At 43.1% G+C, this 21,748-nt stretch overlaps 1 protein-coding gene across 1 annotated transcript in view; it reads right to left on the reverse strand.

Moving 5' to 3' along the window:
• Nucleotides 1-3,095: 3,095 nt before the first annotated feature.
• Nucleotides 3,096-21,748, reverse strand: part of adad2 (adenosine deaminase domain containing 2) — a 100,894-nt gene continuing 82,241 nt past the window's right edge. Inside the window, 4 exon segments of the mRNA XM_059951332.1 lie at nt 3,096-3,291; nt 10,128-10,260; nt 15,764-15,998; nt 21,398-21,612. Coding sequence (XP_059807315.1) covers nt 3,181-3,291; nt 10,128-10,260; nt 15,764-15,998; nt 21,398-21,612 — 694 coding nt within the window. The 3' untranslated portion in view covers nt 3,096-3,180.

Here is a 21,748-nt window from a genome sequence, read left to right on the forward strand (position 1 = left end):
GATCATTGGTTGTAGGAACATCTCAATAAATGAGTGCAATTGTCCCCTTTTGTTCAAGGGTCTGGTGGTTGAGGGGTAGTAACTGTTCTTGAACTTGGTCTTGAGGCTCTTGTACCTTCTACCTGATGACAGCAGTGAGGAAAGAGCATGGCCTGGGTGGTGAGGATCTTTGATGATGCATGCTGCTTTTCTATGATAGTGTTTCATGTAGATGTGTTCAATGGTTGGTCTACTGTGATCTACTGGGCCGGATTCACTACCTTTTGTAGGATTTTACGCTCAAAGGTATTGATGTTCCCATACCAGGCAGTGATGCTATCAGTTAAAACATTCTCCACCACACAGCTATAGAAGTTTGTCAGTTTTTTATGTGATGCCGAATCTCTGCAGACTGATTAAGTAGAGGTGTTGTTGTACTTTCAAATTACATATACATGATGGGTCCAGGACAGGTCCTCTGAGATAGTAACACCTAGAAATTTAAAAGTTACTGACCCTCCCCACCTCTGATCCTCCAATGAGGACTGGCTCATGGACCTCTGGTTTCCCTCTCCTGAAGTCTACAATCAATTCCTTGGGCTTGCTGACATTGAGTGAGAGGTTGTTGTTATGACACCATTCAGTCAAATTTTCAGTCTCCTTCCTGTCACCACCACCTTTGATATGGCCCACATCAGTAGTCTCATCAGCAAACGTGAATATGGTGTTGGAGCTGCACTTAGCCACACAGTCATAGGTGTGAAGCGAGTAGAGCAGGGGGCTAAGAACACAGCTCTGTGGTGTATCTGTGCTGATGGAGATCGTGGGGATGTTTTTGCCAACCCAAACTGACTGGGGTCTGCAAGTGAAGGAATCCAGGATCCAACTGCACACGGATGTATGGAGGCCCAGGTCTTGGAATTTACCGATTAGTTTTTGAGGAGATGATGGTATTAAATTCTGAGCTGTAATCAATAAAGAGCATCCTGATGTTTGCATCTTTGCTGTCCACATGTTCCATGTTGCATTAAGAGCCAATGAGATAGCATCTGCCATGAACCTGTTGCTCCACGAAGCAAAATGGAGCAGATCTAAGTTGCCACTCAGACAGGAGCTGATATGCTTCATCATAAGCATCTCAAAGCACTTCATCACTGTGGATGTAAATGCAACTGGGCGATAGTCATTGAGGCAGATCACCATGCACTTGAAGTAGGTGGGTTCCACACAGCTGAAGCGAGAGGTGAAGATATCCATAAGCACGTCAGCCAGCTGGTCAACACAAGCCTTTTATACTCGGCCAGCTACCCCATCCGGGCTGGGTGCTTTCCTTTGATTCTCTCTCCTGAAGGCAGCCCACACATCATCTTCAGCTACTACTTGGCATGGACTAGAAGGGCTGAGATGGCCTGTTTCCGCGCTGTACAGTCAGCCCTCCTTATCCGCGAATTCAACCAACCGCGAATCGTGAAAACCCAGAAGTGCTCTTCCAGCATTTGTTGTTCGAGCACGTACAGACTTTTTTCCTTGTCATTATTCCCTAAACAATGCAGTATAACAACTATTTTACATAGCATTTACATTGTATTAGCTGTGATAAGTAATCAAGAGATGATTTAAAGTATACGGGAGGATGTGCATGGGTCATCGTGGATTGGGATTTAAAAAAATCTGAAGTTCTCTTATAAGCAAGTTGGAACAGGTACATCCAGTATTACTTAGCGTCAGTTAATCAAACTTTTGCATTCGTATATAGTATATATTTTACCTTTCTATGCATATAAAACACTTAAGAACGTATGTTTCAGCGCCGGGCTCAGAAGTTCCCGAGGTCAATTGAGTGACAGATCGCTATCGATCATGCCGGGTTGATGTGGAGGATCAAAAACCCAGTAATTAAACCACTGCGTTGCTTAGTAATAATCGTAGCTTTCATTGGGGCAGGGCCTTTCACATGCTCCATTAAAATTGTTCCAATCGTTGACCGACTGTAGCCTAACACTTTTCCAGTGACCGATGGCGCTTCACCTCTTTCCGATTGCTTTATTACTTCCACCTTATTTTCAATCGCGATCGTGATTATTTTCGTGAACAGAAACGCCACGGATTCAGAGCTACACCGGGGGTCCTAATGCCCACCGCTCTGAACATGTTAAATAAAGTCTGGGGTTGCGCTGGGTCCTAAAGGTCACTGCACTGATTCAGGTTAAATAAGGGACTTGAGCATCCGTGGGGGGGTCTCAGAACCAATCCCCTGTGGATAAGGAGGGCCGACTGTAATTGTTATATAGTTACTGAGTCCAAAGGTTTAATAGGAGATGTACAGATTTGCTAAGGTTCCTCCGTGTTCTGACAGTCAAAGTGAGTATTGAAGGCACTGAGCTCATCTGGAACTGAAGCCCTACTGTTCCCCATGTCACTTGATTTAACTTGGTAGGAAATTATCGCATTGAAACCCGTGAGGTGGCTTTCTGGGGATCATACTTGTAACTCTTCTTGCATTCCTGATCTCCCAATTTGAATGCCTCTGATCTGGCCCTCAGCAAATCCTGGCTTTAATGATTCATTGGGGCAAACCAACCCTGAACGATTTCATGGGGACACACTCATCTACAGCAGTTTCAACCCTGGTGTATTCATTCAGAACCCTAGATGAGTGCTTGAACACAGTCCATTCCACTTACTCAAAGCAACCCTGTAATCATTCCTCAGCTTCCCGCGACTACCTCGTGTTTGTCCTAATCCGAAGAGCCTTGCTTTCTAGGCTCTAGGATGTAGTAGGAGGACATGTTGTGTGCACTGAACAACTAAATGGCTTAGTCTTGTTTCTCTGTTTCTGACTTGTGCTGACGCTGGTGCATTTCCTGTCACCATTCAGATATTTGCCAGCAATGACAAGAGGCATGTGTAAAACTTGAACCAGCAATGGAGCAGGTGACAGAACAAACTATTTACAAAGTACAACACTTAATAGTTTCTTGAAATGGTATTTTAATATTACAACTGAAACAAAAGCCACATGGCCAGTTATTTAAAAGATAATTCTCACTCATTTCACAAAAGGAGTAGAGCATGATCCAAACAAAAAAAAAACTGAGAATCAGGCTGCCTGAAGATTATTTCCAGAATTTTCTGTTTCTAACTTCAGAATGATCTTTAAACAAAAAAAAACAAAAAAGTTATTTTATATCCAAATGAACTCTATTTGCTGAAGTTGTCAACAAAGTGTTTCTGTGGCCATGGACCTGCTCCAGTGAATCGAAAGTGATATTTCATGACGTCCTTGGCTCGTTGATATCCTTTAGCTCTCATCTGAAATGATTATGCAAAACCAGACTATCACTACACATATAGAGATGTGGATAATATTCACATTTTTATATCTGAAATCAGTTAAATGATTGCAGGTGTAATTCAACCACAAATTGCAGGATCAGGTCAGCTTAGATATTACAAAGAATCAGTTTAAGAATTTGCAAATTTCAAGTCACTTGCAAGTTTCTTATTATTCTTTCTTTCTTTTTGTATTTACGCAGTTAACTGCTGCACTCTGGTTGAATGCCCAAGTCTTTCATTGATTTGGTTATGGATATTATTCTATGGATGGACTGAGTCTGTCCACCAGACAATGAATCTCAGGATTGTATCTGGTGACATGAGGACTAGAATACAAAAGCAAGGATGTAATGTTGAGGCTTTATAAAGCACGGGTGAAACCTCATGGACAACTGTGAGCAGCTCTGGGCCCCTTATCTAAGGGAGTGCTGACATTGGAGAGGGTTCAAAGGAGGTTCACAAAAATGATTCCGGGATTGAAAGGCTTGTCATATGAGGAGTGTTTGATGGCTCTGGACCTGTACTCACTGGAATTCAGAATAATGTGGGATGACATCACTGAAACCAATCGAAAGGCCTTGACAGAGTGGATGTGGAGAGGATGTTTCCTATGGTGGGGGTGTCTAAGACCAGAGAATACAGCCTCAGAATAAAGGGACATCCTTTTACAATGGAGATAAGGAGGAATTTCTGTAGCTGGAGAGTGGTGAACCTGTGGAATTTATAGCCAATGGCAGCTGTGGAGGCCAGGTCAGAATCAGGTTTAATATCACCAACATATGCCATGAAATTTGTTAATTTAGTGGCAGAAGTATTCATGACAAATATAAATAAATCAATTACAGTAAGAAGGCAGACACGAGGAAATCTGCAGATGCTGGAAATTCAAGCAACGCACACAAAATGCTGGGGGAACGCAGCAGGCTAGGCAGCATCTATAGGAAGAAGCGCTGTCGACGTTTCGGGTTGAGACCCTTCGTCAGGACTAACTGAAAGGAAAGATAGTAAGAGATTTTAAAGTAGGAGGGAGAGGGGAAATGCAAAATCATAGGAGAAGACCGGAGGGGGTGGGGTGAAGCTGAGAGCCGGAAAGGTGATTGGCAAAAGGGATACAGAGCTACAGAAGGGAAAGGATCATGGAACAGGAGGCCTAGGGAGAAAGAAAGGGGGAGGGGAGCACCAGAGGGAGATGGAGAACAAGCAGAGTGATGGGCAGAGAGAGAAAGAAAAAAAAGGGAGGGGAAAAACCCCCCAAAATATATCAGGGATGGGATTAGAAGGGTAGGAGGGGCATTAATGGAAGTTAGAGAAGTCAATGTTCATGCCATCAGGTTGGAGGCTACCCAGCCAGTATATAAGGTGTTGTTCCTCCAACCTAAGTGTGGCTTCTTCTTGACAGTAGAGGCGGCCATGGATAGACATATCAGAATGGGAATGGGACGTGGAATTAAAATGTGTGGCCACTGGGAGATCCTGCTTTCTCTGGTGGACCGAGCGTAGGTGTTCAGCGAAACGGTCTCCCAGTCTGCGTCGGGTGTCACCAATATATAAAAGGCCACACCGGGAACACCGGACGCAGTATACCACACCAGCTGACTCACAGGTGAAGTGTCGCCTCACCTGGGAGGACTGTCTGGGGCCCTGAATGGTGGTGAGGGAGGAAGTGTAAGGGCAGGTGTAGCACTTGTTCCGCTTGGAAGGATAAGTGCCAGGAGGGAGATCGGTGGGAAGGGATGGGGGGGATGAATGGGCAAGGGAGTCGCGTAGGGAGCGATCTCTGCAGAAAGCAGAAAGTTCACACCAGGAGCACCGGATGTAAGAATTACAGTAAGAATATAGAATATATAATTATGTATATATCATTATATTATACATAATGTATATATTAAATATATATACATTATATATAATATATACAGTAAGAATATATATATTAAATAGTTCAATGAAAAATTGTGCAAAAATAGAAAAAAAGTGAGGTAGTCCATTTAGAAATCAGATAGCAGAGGGGAAGAAGCTGGTCCTGAATCGTTAAGCACGTGTCTTCAGGGTTCTGTATCTCCTTTTTGACAGTAACGAAGAGAAAAGAGCATGTCCTGGGTGGATGAGGGTATATTCAGTGGGTATATTTAAGGAAGAGGTTGATAGATTCTTGATAAGTCAGGGCATGAAGGGACAAGGGGAGAAGGCAGGAGATTGGGGTTGAGAGGAGAATGGATCAGCCAAGACAAAATGGTAGAACAGACTTGATAGGCCAAATGGCCTAACCCTGATCCTATATCTTATGGTTTTATATCTGTACTTTGATAATAAATTTACCTAGAACTACAGAACTCCTAGAAAGTTAATTGATTCTGTCAGTAAATTTGCAGATCAGTGATTCAAAGACAACGTTGGCTGTTGCAGCTGCCAAGAACTCAGTCCATTTACCAATGCAGACAATGGCATGGAAAGTGGCCACCCATTTGTATTCGTCAATAATCTCTGACTGCAAGTTTCAAAACTATACTCAGGAAATGTTCTCTGCACATCTGAGGCAAGGGGAGTAGTCACATGTGGGAGATTTGAGAAAAATGAAGCTTTGACAGAAAGGAAATTGATTTTTCGCACAAATGGGAGGCTGGTGCAAATTATGAGTTGAACTTAGAGCAGTTTTGGTTACTGAATTACCCTGCCAAGCTGAACTAGAAATAAATCTTCCTCAGGATCTTTGATCATCATAAATTAATTGATGCAAAAAGATGATTGCTTCAAAGACTTCTGTTCTTCCTGTCACTGTAGATAGAAGATAGAAGATTAAAATATTGTGGTCTTGTTGCATTCAAAAAGAATTTTCCTACAGATAGCTTGATCTTAAGGAGATCCATGGCTGATTTTAGAAAAGGTTATATCACTTTGGGGAAAAATCTCAAACTATTTAAAATGTTATTCTTGTAGCCACATAAGAAATATTTATAAAACTCTAGTTAGACCACACGTTGGAGTATTGCATACAGTTCTGGTCACTCCACTGTAGGCAGGATGTCAAGACTTTGGAGAGGGTGCAGGTTTACCAGAATGCTATCTGGATTAGAGGACATGTGCTGTCATGAGAGGCTGGATTAACTCAGGTTGTCTTCTCTGGAGCGGCAGAGGCTGAGGAGAGATCTGATAGTGGAAAGCACAGATATACAGTACAGGTTTCCCCCGCTAGTCGAAGTTAGTGCGTTCCTATGAAACGGTTCGTAAGCCGGAATGTCGTAAAGTGAAGAAGCAATTACCATTTATTTATATGGGAAAAATTTGTGAGCGTTCACAGACCTACCAGATCATGCCAAACAACACATAAAACCTAAAATAACAGTAACTTGTAGTAAAAGCAGGAATGATCTGATAAATACACAGCCTATATAATGTAGGAATACTTTTCTACAATTATTGGCAATACTGTTCACCGCAGCGAAAATTTCACGCAAGCGCTCTCAGCAGCACTCGCGGCAAAAGCACAAGACGCAAGCGCTCCCGGCAGAAACACTCTTTCCAGTAACCTTTAAGCTATGGAGCTACCAAATAACACATAAAAATACACAGCCTATATAAAGTAGAAATAATGTACGCCCAGTGTAGTTCACTTACCAGAATCGGGAAGACAGTGAGCACACTGATGGTGTGTTAGGCTGAGTTGTCGGAGGTTGGGGTGGTGGGAGGTAGAGGAGACTGGGGTGTCATCTCATCGTCGTCTGTTTCCATCAGGGCAGGCAGGTCACCTTCTTCTATGTCTGCCTGCCTCGATGTCAAACGTCGAGATTCATCGTCTGGTGTGGCTGGTGTAGAAGGCTTGAAAAACGACGGTATGCTTGACTGCTTAGCCTCGTGCATTTTTCTATCATACAGTTCTTTGTAAGCACTCAAACCATCCTGCAAATATGCCCTAAACCTACGTACCCTTTCAAAATTAAAGTCATACTTTTCTGCAATCATTGCAGCGTGGTCAATCTCAGCGAAATTCTCACACAATTGCTTCATGTTCAGTTCCTGGACGACTTCACTTTCGGGCCATTCGCTACTGTGTTCTGTTTCAATTGTTATCCTTTCCTCTTCATCTGTCAGTTCGTGGTCATGGGATGCCAAAACCTCTTCAACATCATCTTCGTCAACTTCCACAAACCCTTAGCCAAACTCACTATGTCCTTACTTCGTTCATCGCGATCGAAACACTTTACTATGTCTAGCTTTACACTAAGTGTAACACCCTTACGCACTCTTTCAGGCTTTTCCGATACCTTAGAACTCATCTTGCTAACGGATGCATAAAATAAATCGACATAAAGCACAGGTGCTCACAGGCAGGTGTTTAAGCAGTGGCGGCTAGAATGCAGTTCCGGGGGAGGAGCTCGGCTGCTCGGCACGCGCTGCCTTTTTTTGTAACAGTGAAAACACCTTCTGTTAGCGAAAACAGGTAACAAATGTAGGTCTTTCGTAACAGCGAGTTGACGTAAAGCGAACATTCAAAAAACGGGGGACACCTGTACCATCAGTTTGCGGGATATGCCACTCAGGGACTTGGGCTATGTATATAGGGGTGAGTGAGTGTGTGTGTTGTGTGACTGGTTTTTTTGCTTGCTATTTTGAATGTGCTGTGTATGTTTTGCACCTTGGTCCCAGAGGAATGCTGTTTCATTCAGCATTCAATCCTTTCCCAGGATTGAATTGTCTAGTACCGGAGGGCATGCATATAAGACAAAGGAGATGTGAGGGGCAAGTTCACTCAGAGAGTGGTGGGTGCTTGGAATGCGCTGCCTGGGGTGGTAGTACAGACAGATTACATTAGAGACTTTTAAGGGACGTTTAGGTAGGTCATAACTGTGAGGAAAATGGAAGGATATGTACATTGTGTAGGCAGAAGGGATTAGTTGGTTGGCCATTTGATTAATTGGCTCTGCACAACGTTGTGGGCTGAGGGGCCTGTTCCTTGCTGCACTGTTCTATGTCCATTTAATGATGAGATGTATCTACAGTAATGGGCTGCCAGGGATAGTGGGAGGAAGCTGTTACAATAGTGGTGTTTGAAAGGCTTTTAGACAAGACACGTGAATATTCATGGACAGAAGGACGTAACCATCTGCGGACAGAAGCAAATTAATTTAATCTGGCATCATGTTCGGCACAGACATTGTGCCCAACAAACCTATTCCTGTACCTTACTGTTCTACATACCTGCACTGATCCAAGCTGTAGAAATGGCAAAAGAGAACATTTCCATGGAGTCCCTGCAACTTTTATAGTGTGGCCGTTGCTAGGGTAGATACGGAGGTGATGCAGCAGATTCGAGGTGAGGTGAGTGAAGGCAATGCAGGGGCACAGGCCCGTGAGCAAGGAAAGACCCGACGTTTGATTGATTTAAGTGCTGGGAATTGGAAAGTTTGGGTATGGGTCAAATTGAGGCAGAGCCAGAGAGCATACCGAAGCGGCAAGCCCGGGTTCATGAGCCGATGTTTAGCTGATGTAAGTGCCAGGCCTGATTGAATAGGTCAGGGTGGTTCAGAGCCCCGCTCCTCAAGATTTACTCGTCTCTGCACTGAACTGATGCTGTGGCCCAAGACTACTGGGCTCCTGAATTGGCTACAGCGGTGACTGGCTGCGTGGCTGTGGGCTCACTTCTCTGAACTTCAGTTCTGAATCTTATTTGCTTACTTTTATTGTTTGCACAATTTCTTTTGTGCACATTGGGTATTTGATGGTCATTTTTTTTTAAATAGGCTCTGTTGGGATTCTTTGTTTTTGTGGCTGCCTGTAAGGAGACGAATCTCAAGGTTGTATACGTTGATAATGAAAGTACTCCGAACTTTGAGCATGGTGTCGGAAATGCACAGGCAAGTCAGGTGTGCCAATTCCAAAAAAAATTCCCCAATACAGATGTCAACACTGAAGGCTGGAAGATATCCTATCCCCAAATCAATAAAGAAAAATTTCATGACATTTTAAAGATAAAATTTGTCACTGAATAAATTAGCAGACAAATCATTAGAAGCTTTAACAATATTGGGCTAGGCTGTCAGAAACAAGTAATTTTGGTGTATGGTGTATACTTCGGTGTATTACTCTATTCAATGAAAATGCTGAAATTAGGTATAATTCGAATCCTAACGTTACTAGATAAGTGGAACAAAATGTTTTTTATGGCTTAAGTGACAAAGAAGGAAAAACACATTCCTTTGAATTTTCGAGGTTCTGTAACTTATATAAAACACAAACCTTTACTGACATCACTGCCTGTGCAACATGCTTGAAATGGCTGAAGCAACAATCTCAAACTCAGGTTTTAAAGCACAGACAATAGGTTGCAGGATCTTTGTCAAGGAGGCAAACAGGACCTTGCAGATGGATTAAACAGTGTATTGATATTCTTGGAGCAAACTTCTCTTTCAGCTCTAGGCTTACAAAGAGAGGAAACAGTAAATCAGAAAGAGTAGTTGAAGGAATCTCACGCTTTGTATTTGGGAGCCAAGAGCCTAAAATGTCTTCACTATAGATTCACTCTGCACGGTGTGGGTGCCCTGAAAGGGGCTGTTCCACGCTGTATCTCTAAATAACTATAAAAATAGAATACACAATATTAATCAAAGATTTTCCGGACTAGTAGGGTGTGTGTTGAACCTGTAAAGTTGCAGGAAATACTACTCTGCATTGAGATCCTTTGGGCTCAGTGACTTTGATTTTTTTTTCATTCTTAGTTCCTTCATTTTTGATAAGATTAACTAGTTACCTTTGGTTGAAACAAATAAATGTACAATATCTTAACCAATTTACGTCAACACAACAGACTGATTTACCTTGGCTTCGTGATATGTTGACCATTTCAGTAGCTCCAATCTCTCCATTTCTCTTGCTAAATGTTGAAAGGAACAGAACATGGCAGCCTTGCATAAACGACTGGCAGTGTTGACTCCATTCTTAAAGGGGGAACTGAAATAGTAATGTTAAAGAGAAATAATTAAAGTCAAACTGACCCAGTAATTAGCAAAACATACCCTGTATTTCTACATAATCAAAGTATTCTTCCGAACCTTGCATCATATTTTTGCCTTTCTTGAAAAGTTATTAAAAGTGTTACATATTTAATATTTCAGTAATACTTGAGTTACGTTGTAAATATATTGTTCGAATAAGCATTCTTTGTTGGTTACATAATGCGATGCCGGTTATAAGTAAAAGTAAGCGAATGGCATGCGTCATCACGCCATCACATCATATGTAACTGCCTTGCTAAAATAAAAAAATGATTCTAAGAATGAATACAAGTTATTCCTGACTCTGTGTTTCCTTTAAATTAGTTTTATGTTATGGAGTTACAAACATCACAAAACATAACACACAAAATACCAACTGTCCTGATGAAGTGTTTTGGCCAGAAAGTTGACTCTTTATTCCTCTTCATAAATGCTGCCTGACCTGCTGAGTCTTCCTATATTTCATATGTGTTAAATTTCCAGCATCTGCAGAAACTTTTGTGTATAAATTCATTAAAGTATACTTTACATACTGTAATTAGTACACTAATTACAGATGAGTAGTTCTTTAAATTTCAGTTCTCCACTAAATGAACTTTTCAAAACGATTGGGCAGATGGCCTTACAAGAAGTCATCTCGTAATACTGTCTCACGTTTAACTACTGTGAAATCCAGTGAACGTCACACCTCCATACAGATGTTTTATACCATTCTTCCATGTACATAAGCATCATACAAAGTGAAAAAGGCCATTCAGCCCATTGACTGTGCTAACCACGAAGCTTCCATGGACACCAATTGTACATTCCATTTCAATTCAACCCACATTTTATCAATAGTCTCCAGATTCACTCAGTCACCTGTATACTAGGGACAATTTTGCCAGCTAACCCACTTATCTATGGGATACAGGAGGAAATTGGAGCAGATGAGAGGAAACTTCACAGTGATAGGGAGTGTCTGCCAACTCCACACAGACAGCACTGGAGGTCAGTGTTGAATATGGATCTCTGGTGCTGCAAGTCAGTGGCTCCGCAGGAAGCATCACATTATTCATCCCTTTTCTCCTGAGTTAAGGAACTGGGAGCTCCTTAAGGACGTCATAGCCCTGGGTGGTAATGGGGACAAGCTCCCACCACCTATTAAGTGCTCCCAATGGCGTGAGTTCAAATAACCTCTGCCAACCTTGTCCAGATCCTGGCCTTCATGTGTGGCTTACCTATTAAGCATGGTGGAACCATTTCTACTGACAGGAGAAGGGGCAAAGGTGGGTTACTGGCACCTTAAAACCAGTTGCTTCAGGCAGATGGGGCTTGTCAACGACTGGTGGCAGCTCATCTAGGAAAAGGAAACCTCTAAATGCTGGCTTGTGGCTACACCCACTCATGGGGAAGGCTTCGGGAGTAAACCCTGAGGAAAAGTCCGGATCTGGAGTGCCAGACGCAGTTCTACATTGTGTTCAATGCTGACTGGCAACTCCTGTGATGCTGCTGGCACCAAGTACCGATCTCTGACATTCCTTTGGATTCATTGTAGAGGGGGAGCTTGCTGCATGGGCAACAGCTGACTCTCCACACTGTACTGTCCCAGCTTGTGTATCACAGACAGCTGGAATGCAACATCCAAGCTTGACCCCAACCCACAAAGGGCTTCAAAGTGTATTGAGGATTGTCATTATCACAAGATATGCCTTAAACTAAGATTTATTGGTATATGGTTTATTTTATTCAACCAAGTGTATTTTTATTTAGAATAGACCCTTCTGCCTCAGTGAGCCGCACTGCCCAGGAACCCAGCTACTTAACACTATCGTAATCACAGGATAATTTACAATGACCTACCAACCGATATGTCTTCGGACTGTGGGAGGAAACAGCAGCACCTGGAGGAAATCCACCTGGTCAAGGGGAGAAGGTACAGAGGGCACCAGAACTGAACTCCAGCACCCCAAGCTGTAGCAGTGTGGCATTAACCACTACACTACTGTAATGCCCTTCCATATCATCATTAAGAGGGGTGAACTGGGTCAATTCTTCATCCATTTGTTCCCAGTTTACCTGCCTTAGTAGTAATAATATGGAAGGAACACCAAATCAACTGGAGCAACCCTATACTCAAGTCAAGTCACTTTTTATTGTCATTTTGACCATAACAGCTGGTACAGTACACAGTAAAAACGAAACAGCATTTTTCAGGACAATGGTGCTACATGAACAACACAAAAACTACACTGAACTATGTAAACCAACACAAAAACTACACTAGACTACAGAGCTACCCAGGCATTTGATAAGGTCCCACATAGAAGATTGGTGGGTAAAATCAAAGCTCAGGGTATCGGGGGGAAGGCATTGACATGGATAGAAAACTGGTTGGCAGATAGAAAGCAAAGGGTAGCGGTGAATGGGTGTTTCTCGGAATGGCAGGTGGTGACTAGTGGGGTGCCACAGGGCTCGGTATTGGGACCACAGCTGTTTACCATTTACGTAAACAATTTGGATGAAGGCATAAAAAATAACATCAGCAAATTTGCGGATGATACTAAGCTGGGTGGCAGTGTGACATGTGATGAGGATGTTAGGAGAATTCAGGGCGACTTAGATAGGCTGGGTGAGTGGGCAAATACTTGGCATATGGCGTTTAATGTGAATAAGTGTGAGGTTATCCACTTTGGGAGTAAGAACAGGAAGGCAGATTATTATCTGAACGGTGTAGAGTTGGGTAAGGGAGAAATACAAAGGGATCTTGGAGTCCTTGTTCATCAGTCACTGAAGGTGAATGAGCAAGTGCAGCAGGCAGTGAAGAAGGCTAATGGAATGTTGGCCTTTATTACAAAGGGAATTGAGTACAAGAGAAAGGAAATCCTCTTGCATTTGTACAGAGCCCTGGTGAGACCACACCTGGAGTATTGTGTACAGTTTTGGTCTCCAGGGTTAAGGAAGGTCATCCTGGCTGTAGAGGAAGTGCATTGTAGATTCACGAGGTTAATTCCTTGGTTGTCAGGACTGTCTTATGCAGAAAGGTTAGAGAGACTGGGCTTGTACACGCTGGAATTAAGGAGATTGAGAGGGGATCTGATTGAAACATATAAGATCATTAAGGGATTGGACAAGATAGAGGCAGGAAGTATGTTCCGAATGCTGGGAGAGTCCGGTACCAAAGGGCATGGTTTGAGAGTAAGGGGTGGGTCATTTAGGACAGAGTTAAGGAGAAACTTCTCCCAGAGAGTTGTGAGGGTCTGGAATGCACTGCCTCGGAAGGTAGTGGAGGCCAATTCTCTGGATGCTTTCAAGAAGGAGCTAGATAGGTATCTTATGGATAGGGGAATCATGGGGACAAGGCAGGAACAGGGTATTGATAGTGATTGATCAGCCATGATCTCAAAATGGTGGTGCGGGCTCGAAAGGCCGAATGGTTTACTTCTGCACCTATTGTCTATTGTCTATTGACTGCATGAAGTACACAGAACAATGCAGGCATTACAATAAATAATAAGACAATAAGGATTAGGTTGGTAGTCCGATGGCTTGGGGGAAAATCTGTTACATAAATAAACAGGTCACAGGACGTTCATTTTCTAGACTAGATTACCTTTATGTGTCTCACGTACAGTGTAATGTGTCATTTGTATCAGTCCACAGGTAGCACAGTAGTGTAATGGTTGGCATAACACTGTCACAATGCCAGCGACCCAAGTTCAATTCTCACTGCTGTCTGTAAGGAGAGTGTATGTTCTTCCCATGACTGGGTGCTCTGGTTTCCCCCACCATTCCAAAGACGTACCGGTCATATGGGTGTAATTGTGAGGTGTGGGCTTGTTATGCCGGAAGGACCTGTAAATAAAGTCTGAGAACACACTGAGATCAGCCTGCCCATTTCGTTATGCCAACATAACATGCCCACAATCTAACCCATAATGTCTTTGGAATGTAGAAGGAAACCAGAGTTCCAGGAGGAAACCCGCGCAGTCATGGGAAAGACTACAAACAGCGGTGGGAAAGAACTCAGGTAAAGCTTTACGCTAGCCGCTACATTTCCGTGCTATCCCAATATCACAAAGTGTGCAATTTCTAGTAGTAGTTTTATTAAAAGTGTCTTTACCTTCGAACTTCTAATTGACATCTAAAGGTAACTAACAATCCACATTAATGCCATGTGAAGACCATGTATAGATTGGTATTTAGAAATGTATGCACATCCCAATATAACCTAACAATTAGAACAATACCCAGCAACACACACAAAATGCTGGAGGAACTCAGCAGGTCAGGCAGCATCCATGAAAATGAATAAACTATTGACATTTTGGATCAAGAGCCTTCTTGGAAAGGAAGGGAGAAGATGCCAGAATAAAAGAATAGGGGGTGTGGAAGGAGGACTAGCTAGAAGGTGACAGGTGATGCCAGGTGGGTGGGAAAGAGCAGGGATGTGATGGTGGGGCTTTATAAGGCACTGGTGAGGCCACACCTTGAGTATTGTGAACAGTTTTGGGCTCCTCATCTAAGAAAAGATGTGCTGCATTGGAGAGGGTTCCGAGGAGGTTCACATGCATGATTCTGGGAATGAAAGGGTTATCATATGAGGAACATTTGATGGCTCTGGATCTGTACTTGCTGGAATTTAGAAGGATAAGGGAAGATCTCATTGAACCTTTTAAATATTGGAAGGCCAAGACTGAACAGATGTGGAAGGGATTTTCCCATGGTGGGGGAGTCAAGAAGAGAGCACAGCCTCAGGATTGATTCATTCAAACAGAGATGCAAAGAAATTTCTTGAGCCAGAGGGTAGTGAATTTGTGGAATCTGTTATCACAGGCAGCTGAAGAGGCTAGGTCGCTGGATGTACTTAAGGTGGAGATTGATTAGGTTCTTGATTGCCCGTGGCATCAAAGGATATGGGGTGGAGACTGGGGAGTGGGGCTGAAGAGGGGAAAAAAGAATCAGCTATGATTGAATGGTGGAGCAGACTCGATTGGCCAAATGGCCTAATTCTGCTCTTCTGTCTTAAGGAAAGGTAAAGGGCCGGAGAGGGAGGTATCTGATAGGAGAGGAGTGGATCATAGGAGAAAGGGAAGAAGGAGGGGCACAAGGGGGAGATGATGGGCAGGTAAGAAGAAGAGGTAAGAGGCCATAGTGGGGAACAGAAGTGAAGGGGGAGGTGAAAGGGGAAAAATAGAGAAAAAAAATAAATGACTGGAAGGATAAATCGGTGCACATGTTATCAAGTTGGAGGTTCCCAGATGGAATATGAGGAGTTGCTCCTCCAATCTGAGAGTGGCCTCATTGTGGCAGAAGAGGAGGCCATGGACCCTCATGTCAGAATAGGAATGGGGATAGGAATTAAAATATTTGGCCACCAGGAAGATCCATTTTTGGCGGATGGAGTTGAGGTACTCGATACAGTTTGCTTTTATACATTTACTTCAGGTTGAAGACAACTCTTATGGCTGAGGACTTACTATTCTGTGATTTTTCCTGTTGCTCCATCCACTACTTCCACAGTCTTATCCCCCTGACACCAGTTAATGCTCAGCTCTTTGTGAAGTGGGTTATCTTCCTCTGCTCCTTCCTCAAAACAGTGGAAGAAATGTACCTGCTGAGCTACAAATGGGGCAGGGAGTTTCTCATTCAAAGTCTCGTCCACACGTTGATTGACTGCTTTTCTGATGGCATGCAATGCATGTAACTGGTCAGCTGCATTGAAAATACAGAGAAGTATTCATGTTCAATTGACAAAGTTATTTATTTTTCCAGCAATACAGTGTCGAGTAGCCCATTCTACCTTTTGGCGTCACACCACCTAGCAACACCCAACAAACCTGATTAATCACAGGACAATTTAGTTAACCGACCTGGCACATCCTTGGACTGTGGGAGGAAATTGGAGCACCCAGAGCAAAACTCACGCATTCCATGCCGAGGACGTACAGCGACTCCTTATCGAAGGGTGCCAGAATTGAGTTCTGAAGTCTAGAAAGCCCCAAGCTGAAATAGCATTGTGCTAGCTGCTACGCTTGTTGATCTGCCCCTCTACCAGAGGACTTTAGGTTCAGACCCAGGGAATAATTTTCAAAAACAGTTTACTTAAAATTACACACTGTTTATTAGCAAGCTTGCATCGCTCAGCTGACAAAACAGAGTCCCCGCTCAGAGCCTGGGAAAGTCCACTATTAAGTGCGCCCCTAGTACTGTCTGGGGCTGCTTGTTAAAACATTCGTTATCACATACATACTCTGATAAAGGTACACAGAGCAGCTTTCTCATGCAACAAACACTCCCTTGTCCTTACATTGTTCTTACAATTAACAGATTAGTTATGGTGCAACATTATTAGCCAAACTGCAAAGAAGTCAGTCAGGATTTAGCCCTTTTAATTCTGCACATAATTCCTCATGCTAACCACAGCAACCACGGTTTCTTTTCTTAATCTGGTATTCATTCATTTCCATGCTGCTGTTTGATTTAGAAAATGTATTTGCAATAGGATTTGCCCTTGAAGTATTCTGGCTGCACAGGGATTTAGGATGGTGCCAGACTAGCAGATTTTGAAAATTTACTGGATTAGTACATCAACACATTTTTGTTTTGAGATGTTACATAACAATAAATACGAGAAAGTCTGCTGTTGCTGGAAATCCAAAGCAACACACACAGAATGCTGGAAGAACTCAGCAGGTTCAGGCAGCATCTATGGAAAAGAAAAACAGTTTTGGGGCCGAAACCCCTCTTCAAGACTGAAGAATTCTAACAATACGTATTCTAGCGAGTCAGGTGAGTGAGTAGGGAGCATGGGAAGTGGGAAGGGATTTACAAAGAATGAAATAATAGATTATCCAAGTTTTACTGTTTTTGGTCTTTCAGATAGTCTTCGATAAATTATCACCATTAAACAGAATTAGAGATAAATAGGCTGAAGGTGAATTAGCAGACAGAAATGTACAGATCAGTTGTGGGTTACAGGGCATGACGAATGGATTTGTGCTGGGTCCCAGTTCTTCACTCTAATTCAGTGATTTAGATGCGGGGAAATTGTTTTCAAATGAGCTGCTGATTCAAGGTCGGGTGACAGCATCACTTGTAAGGAGAATGCACGCTGAGGTGGGGGGTGGAAAGCTGCCGTTCAGAGAGATACTAAAGTCTGAGAGAATGGGTGAGGGCATAGCCAATGAAATATTATCCAGATACAAGTAAAATCATCCACTTTGACTGGAAAAAATAGAATCTATTTTGTTTTTAAATGGTGAGGACTGAAAGATATTTGTGATGAGAGTTACTTGGATTTTCTTGCACAAAAATCACAGAAAGCAGTCGTACAGGTATGACAGGTAGTTAAGCAAACAGTATGCTGGCTTTTATTTGAAGAGGTTTTGAATACTGAACTAAAAAGATCTTATTACAATAGTGTTAGATCTTGGGTGAGTTTGCACTTGGAATAATCAGTTCAGATCTCGTCTCCCTATCAAAGTGAAGATGTACAGACGGATTTCAAAGGGTCACTCTCTAAATACCCAGGATTTGGGATGGGGGGTGGAAATTGTTTTAATGAAGAGGCGTGGAGCAGATTAGGAAAGGAGTTTAGAAGAGCAGATCTCTTTTGAATGCAAGTGTCTACAACTAGGCATCATGGTCTCAACATATGATGTCAACCAATCAGAACTGAAATGGAAGAAACTTTTTCACCCAGCTGTTGAACATTTGAAATTCTCTACCCAAGATGGCTGTGAAGGCATAACTGTGCTGTCGATTCAAGACAGATTGACGAGACATGAGAGGCTGCAGATACTGGAAGCTGGAATTCAGTGGTGAGTCAAGGGATGGGAAGGGATTGTCCACATTTTAGGATGACACTCTGCAGCAAGACCCAGACTGAAAGAGTTTCTTGGATGTTGAGAGAATTAAGACATGCAGAGTTGGTGCAGGAAAGTGGTACTAGTCTTAAAGATGACCTAAAATTTTATTGAATAGTGGAGTAGGCACCTTAAGGTGCTTTCAAGGTGGTGCGTGAGAAAAACAGAGACACACTGCAGGCAGCTTACAATATCTCTGAATACACTTCTTCAAAACTACTCTCACTACAATCTGCATCTTATACTTTCCCTTTAAGTAACATACTTTTGAACTGGAAATTTCACAATCTTTAGAATGACTTAACCGACTTAACTCTCAAGAATGCATGTACAGCATCTTTAAGCAGACAAAGTTACATTGCAATGACAGGAAGAGAGGAGGAGTGGAGGACTCCAAGCCAGACTAAAATGCCCAGGTATCAAACTTTCTCTATCCAGTATCTTGTTAACAAATGTACTGTCGCTGGAGAACAAGAATCAGATGTATCGGAGGAAAATGAGGGATTGTTGCATTCCATGATTCAGAGACATGACTAACTCAAGATATGTTGATGATTAGCCTCGAGGGCTTCTCGATACACTGGATGGACCGGACTGCTGATTTGGAGAAGGCAAAGGGTAGGGGGGAGGGGAACTGTCTTTTAGGGTAAACTCTTTGTGGTGTTCAGATGCAGCAGTTTTGTTGCATTCTTGTTCCCCCAACCTGGAACATCGACTGCTTTACTTATCAAGAAGCTCTTCTCCACGATCCTGACCGCAATCTACATACTGACGAAGGCCAATGTTGAGCAGGCACCGAGATATGGAATGCTGTGATCAGCAAAGAGTAAACAGTCTACTCCAATGCCTTTCCAATCATTGTTGGGACTTCAGTGAGGCTTGTATGAAGAATCAAGCTTGTGTGTGTTGCTTTGTTTGAAGAATCATCATGAACATATCACCTGCAGCACCAGGGGTCCCAACATACTCGACCACTGCTACGCTATTACCTTTCATTCCCTAGACAACATTTAGGGAAATTTGATCACCTGTTGTGCTCCTTCTACCTGCATACAGGCAGAAGCTAAAGAGCAAGGCTGCAGAAGTAAGGACAACAAAGAGGTGGTCATTGGAGGTGGAGGAGCATCGACAGGACTGCTTCGAGTCAGTGACCTGGCCAGTGTTCCAAGACTCATCATAGACCTGAACACATCGGGTGACCAAGTACAAGAGGCCCAGGTACGATCTCCAGAAAGCCACCTCATGAACAAAGCGGCGATTCGCTGAAGGACGCTCAGCAGCTGTGACAGGACTTGAATGCAACAGAGGTGATAACAAGGATTTGTTCCCAGATCATCTCCAGCTCTTTTATGCTCACTTTGACCATCAAAATATGGAGGCACTTTCACAAAAGCCAACGGCCCCCAATGATTCAATGATTTTAGTTTGTGAGAGCATCCTTCAGGAGGATGAAGCCACAAACAGCATCCAGCCCAGACAGGGTACATGGCTACAGGGTACAAAGCCCTGTGCTGATCAACTAGCTGCAGAATACTGCAGAGAGCTTCAACCTCTCACTTTGGCAGTCCGAGTTACTCATTTGCTTCAAGTAGAAGAACGTGCCAACCTGCTTCACAAACTATTTTCCAGTTTCTCTCACATCCAGTGATGAATCACTTTGAGAGATATCTATGTTTGCTGAACACCGCTGTTGTTGGTCGAATCAAAGGTAACGATGAATCCTATAGGAGGGCGATTGAAAATCAAGCTCTCATTCATTATCAGCAAGACCAAGGAGCTTATTATTGTTGAGGAGTAGGAAACCTGAGATCCAGGAGACAGTCCTCAACAGGGGAATCAGAGGTATAGAGGATCAACAATTTTTAATTTCTCAGTGTCACTGTTTCAGAAGTTATGTTCTGGGCCCAGCGTGTAAGGGTCATTACAAAGAAAGCATGGCATCTCCTTAGAGATTTGGCATGACATCTAAAACCTTGTCAAACTTCTATGGAGGTGTGGTGGAGAGTATACTGGCTGGCTGCATCACAGCCTGGTATAGAAACATCAATGCCCTTGAATGGAAAATCCTACAAGGTCCTACAAAAAGTCATGGATAGAGCCCACAGCCCTCCATACCACTGAGCTCATGTACCTGGAAAGCTTCTGTAGGAAAGCAGTATCTATCATCAAGGACCCCCATCACCCATGACATGCTCTCTTCGCGCTGTTGCCATCAGGAAGATGATACAGGAGCCTCAGGAAACATAGAAAGTTACAGCACATTACAGGCCCTTTGGCCCACTATGTTGTGCTGACCATGTAACCTACTCTAGAAATTGCCTAGAATTGCCCTACTGCATAGCCCTCTATTTTTCTAGGTTCCATGTATGTATCTAAGAGCTTCTTAAAACCTATTGTATCCACCTTTACTACCTTCACTGGCAGTGCATTCCACACACCCACCACTCTGTGTGAAAAACTTACCCCTGACATCCTATTTGTACCTATACCCAGGCATCTTAAAACTATGCCCCCATTTCAGTCCTGGGAAACAAAAACCTCTGGCTCTTCACACAATCAATGCCTCTCATCATCTTATACAGCTCTATCAAATCACCTCTCATCCTCCGTTGCTCCAAGGAGAAAAGACCAAGTTCACTCAACCTATTCTCATAAGGCATGTTCCCAATACAGGCAACATCCTTGTAAATCTCTGTACTCTGTCTGTAGCATCCACATCCATCCTGTATTGAGGTGAGAACACAGTACTCCAAGTGGGGTCTAACTAAGGTCTTGTATAGCTGTAGCATTACCTCACAGCTCTTGAACTCAATCCCAAAAAAATGGTGAATGGCAACACACCATACATCTTCTTAACAACACTGTCAACCTGTGCAGCAGCTTTTAGGTTCCTATGGACCTGGCCCCCAAGACCTTGCTGATCCTCAATATTGCCGAGAGTCTTACCTCTATTATTATATTCTGTCTTGACCTACCAAAATAAAATGCACCACTTCACCTTTATCTGGGTTGAGCTCCATCTACCACTTCTCAGTCTAGTTTTACATCCTATCGATGTCCCGCTGGACTCGGACCAGGTACAGGTACAGTTAATACCCCTCAACCATCAGGATCTTGAACCAGAGGGGATAACTTCACTCAACTCCACTCACTCCACCAGTGAACAGGTGTACAGATGTACCTAATGAGTGTACTTTAAACATTTTTCCCTCCCCTACTTCTTCAGCTGAGACCTGCTGTACTTACAAAGAACAATGCTGGTGATATACAGAGGGTTGATGAAGTGGCTGAGGAGGGCTCCTTGGATTCCAAGCACCATCCATCTGCTCAGTTTGTCGCTGGCAGACATGCAGCAGACGTGGGTAGCAGTCACACTCGGGGGGCAGCTTGCTGCTGGAATGAGACCACCTTTCGAATGTATGTTAAGTCTCATCTCGGGATTTCGGTATGGCACAGAGTCCCTGCAGAACAAGGAGAAAGATATTGAGAGCGCACCTCTGATAATACACACAGTTGTTGCTATGATCATTATTATGGATTCTCAACATTCAGGGCATGCCATTTTCTCACTGTCACCATCAGGGAGGAGGTACTGAA

The sequence above is a fragment of the Hypanus sabinus genome, chromosome 26, assembly GCF_030144855.1.
Source record: "Hypanus sabinus isolate sHypSab1 chromosome 26, sHypSab1.hap1, whole genome shotgun sequence".
Lineage (NCBI taxonomy): Eukaryota > Metazoa > Chordata > Chondrichthyes > Myliobatiformes > Dasyatidae > Hypanus > Hypanus sabinus.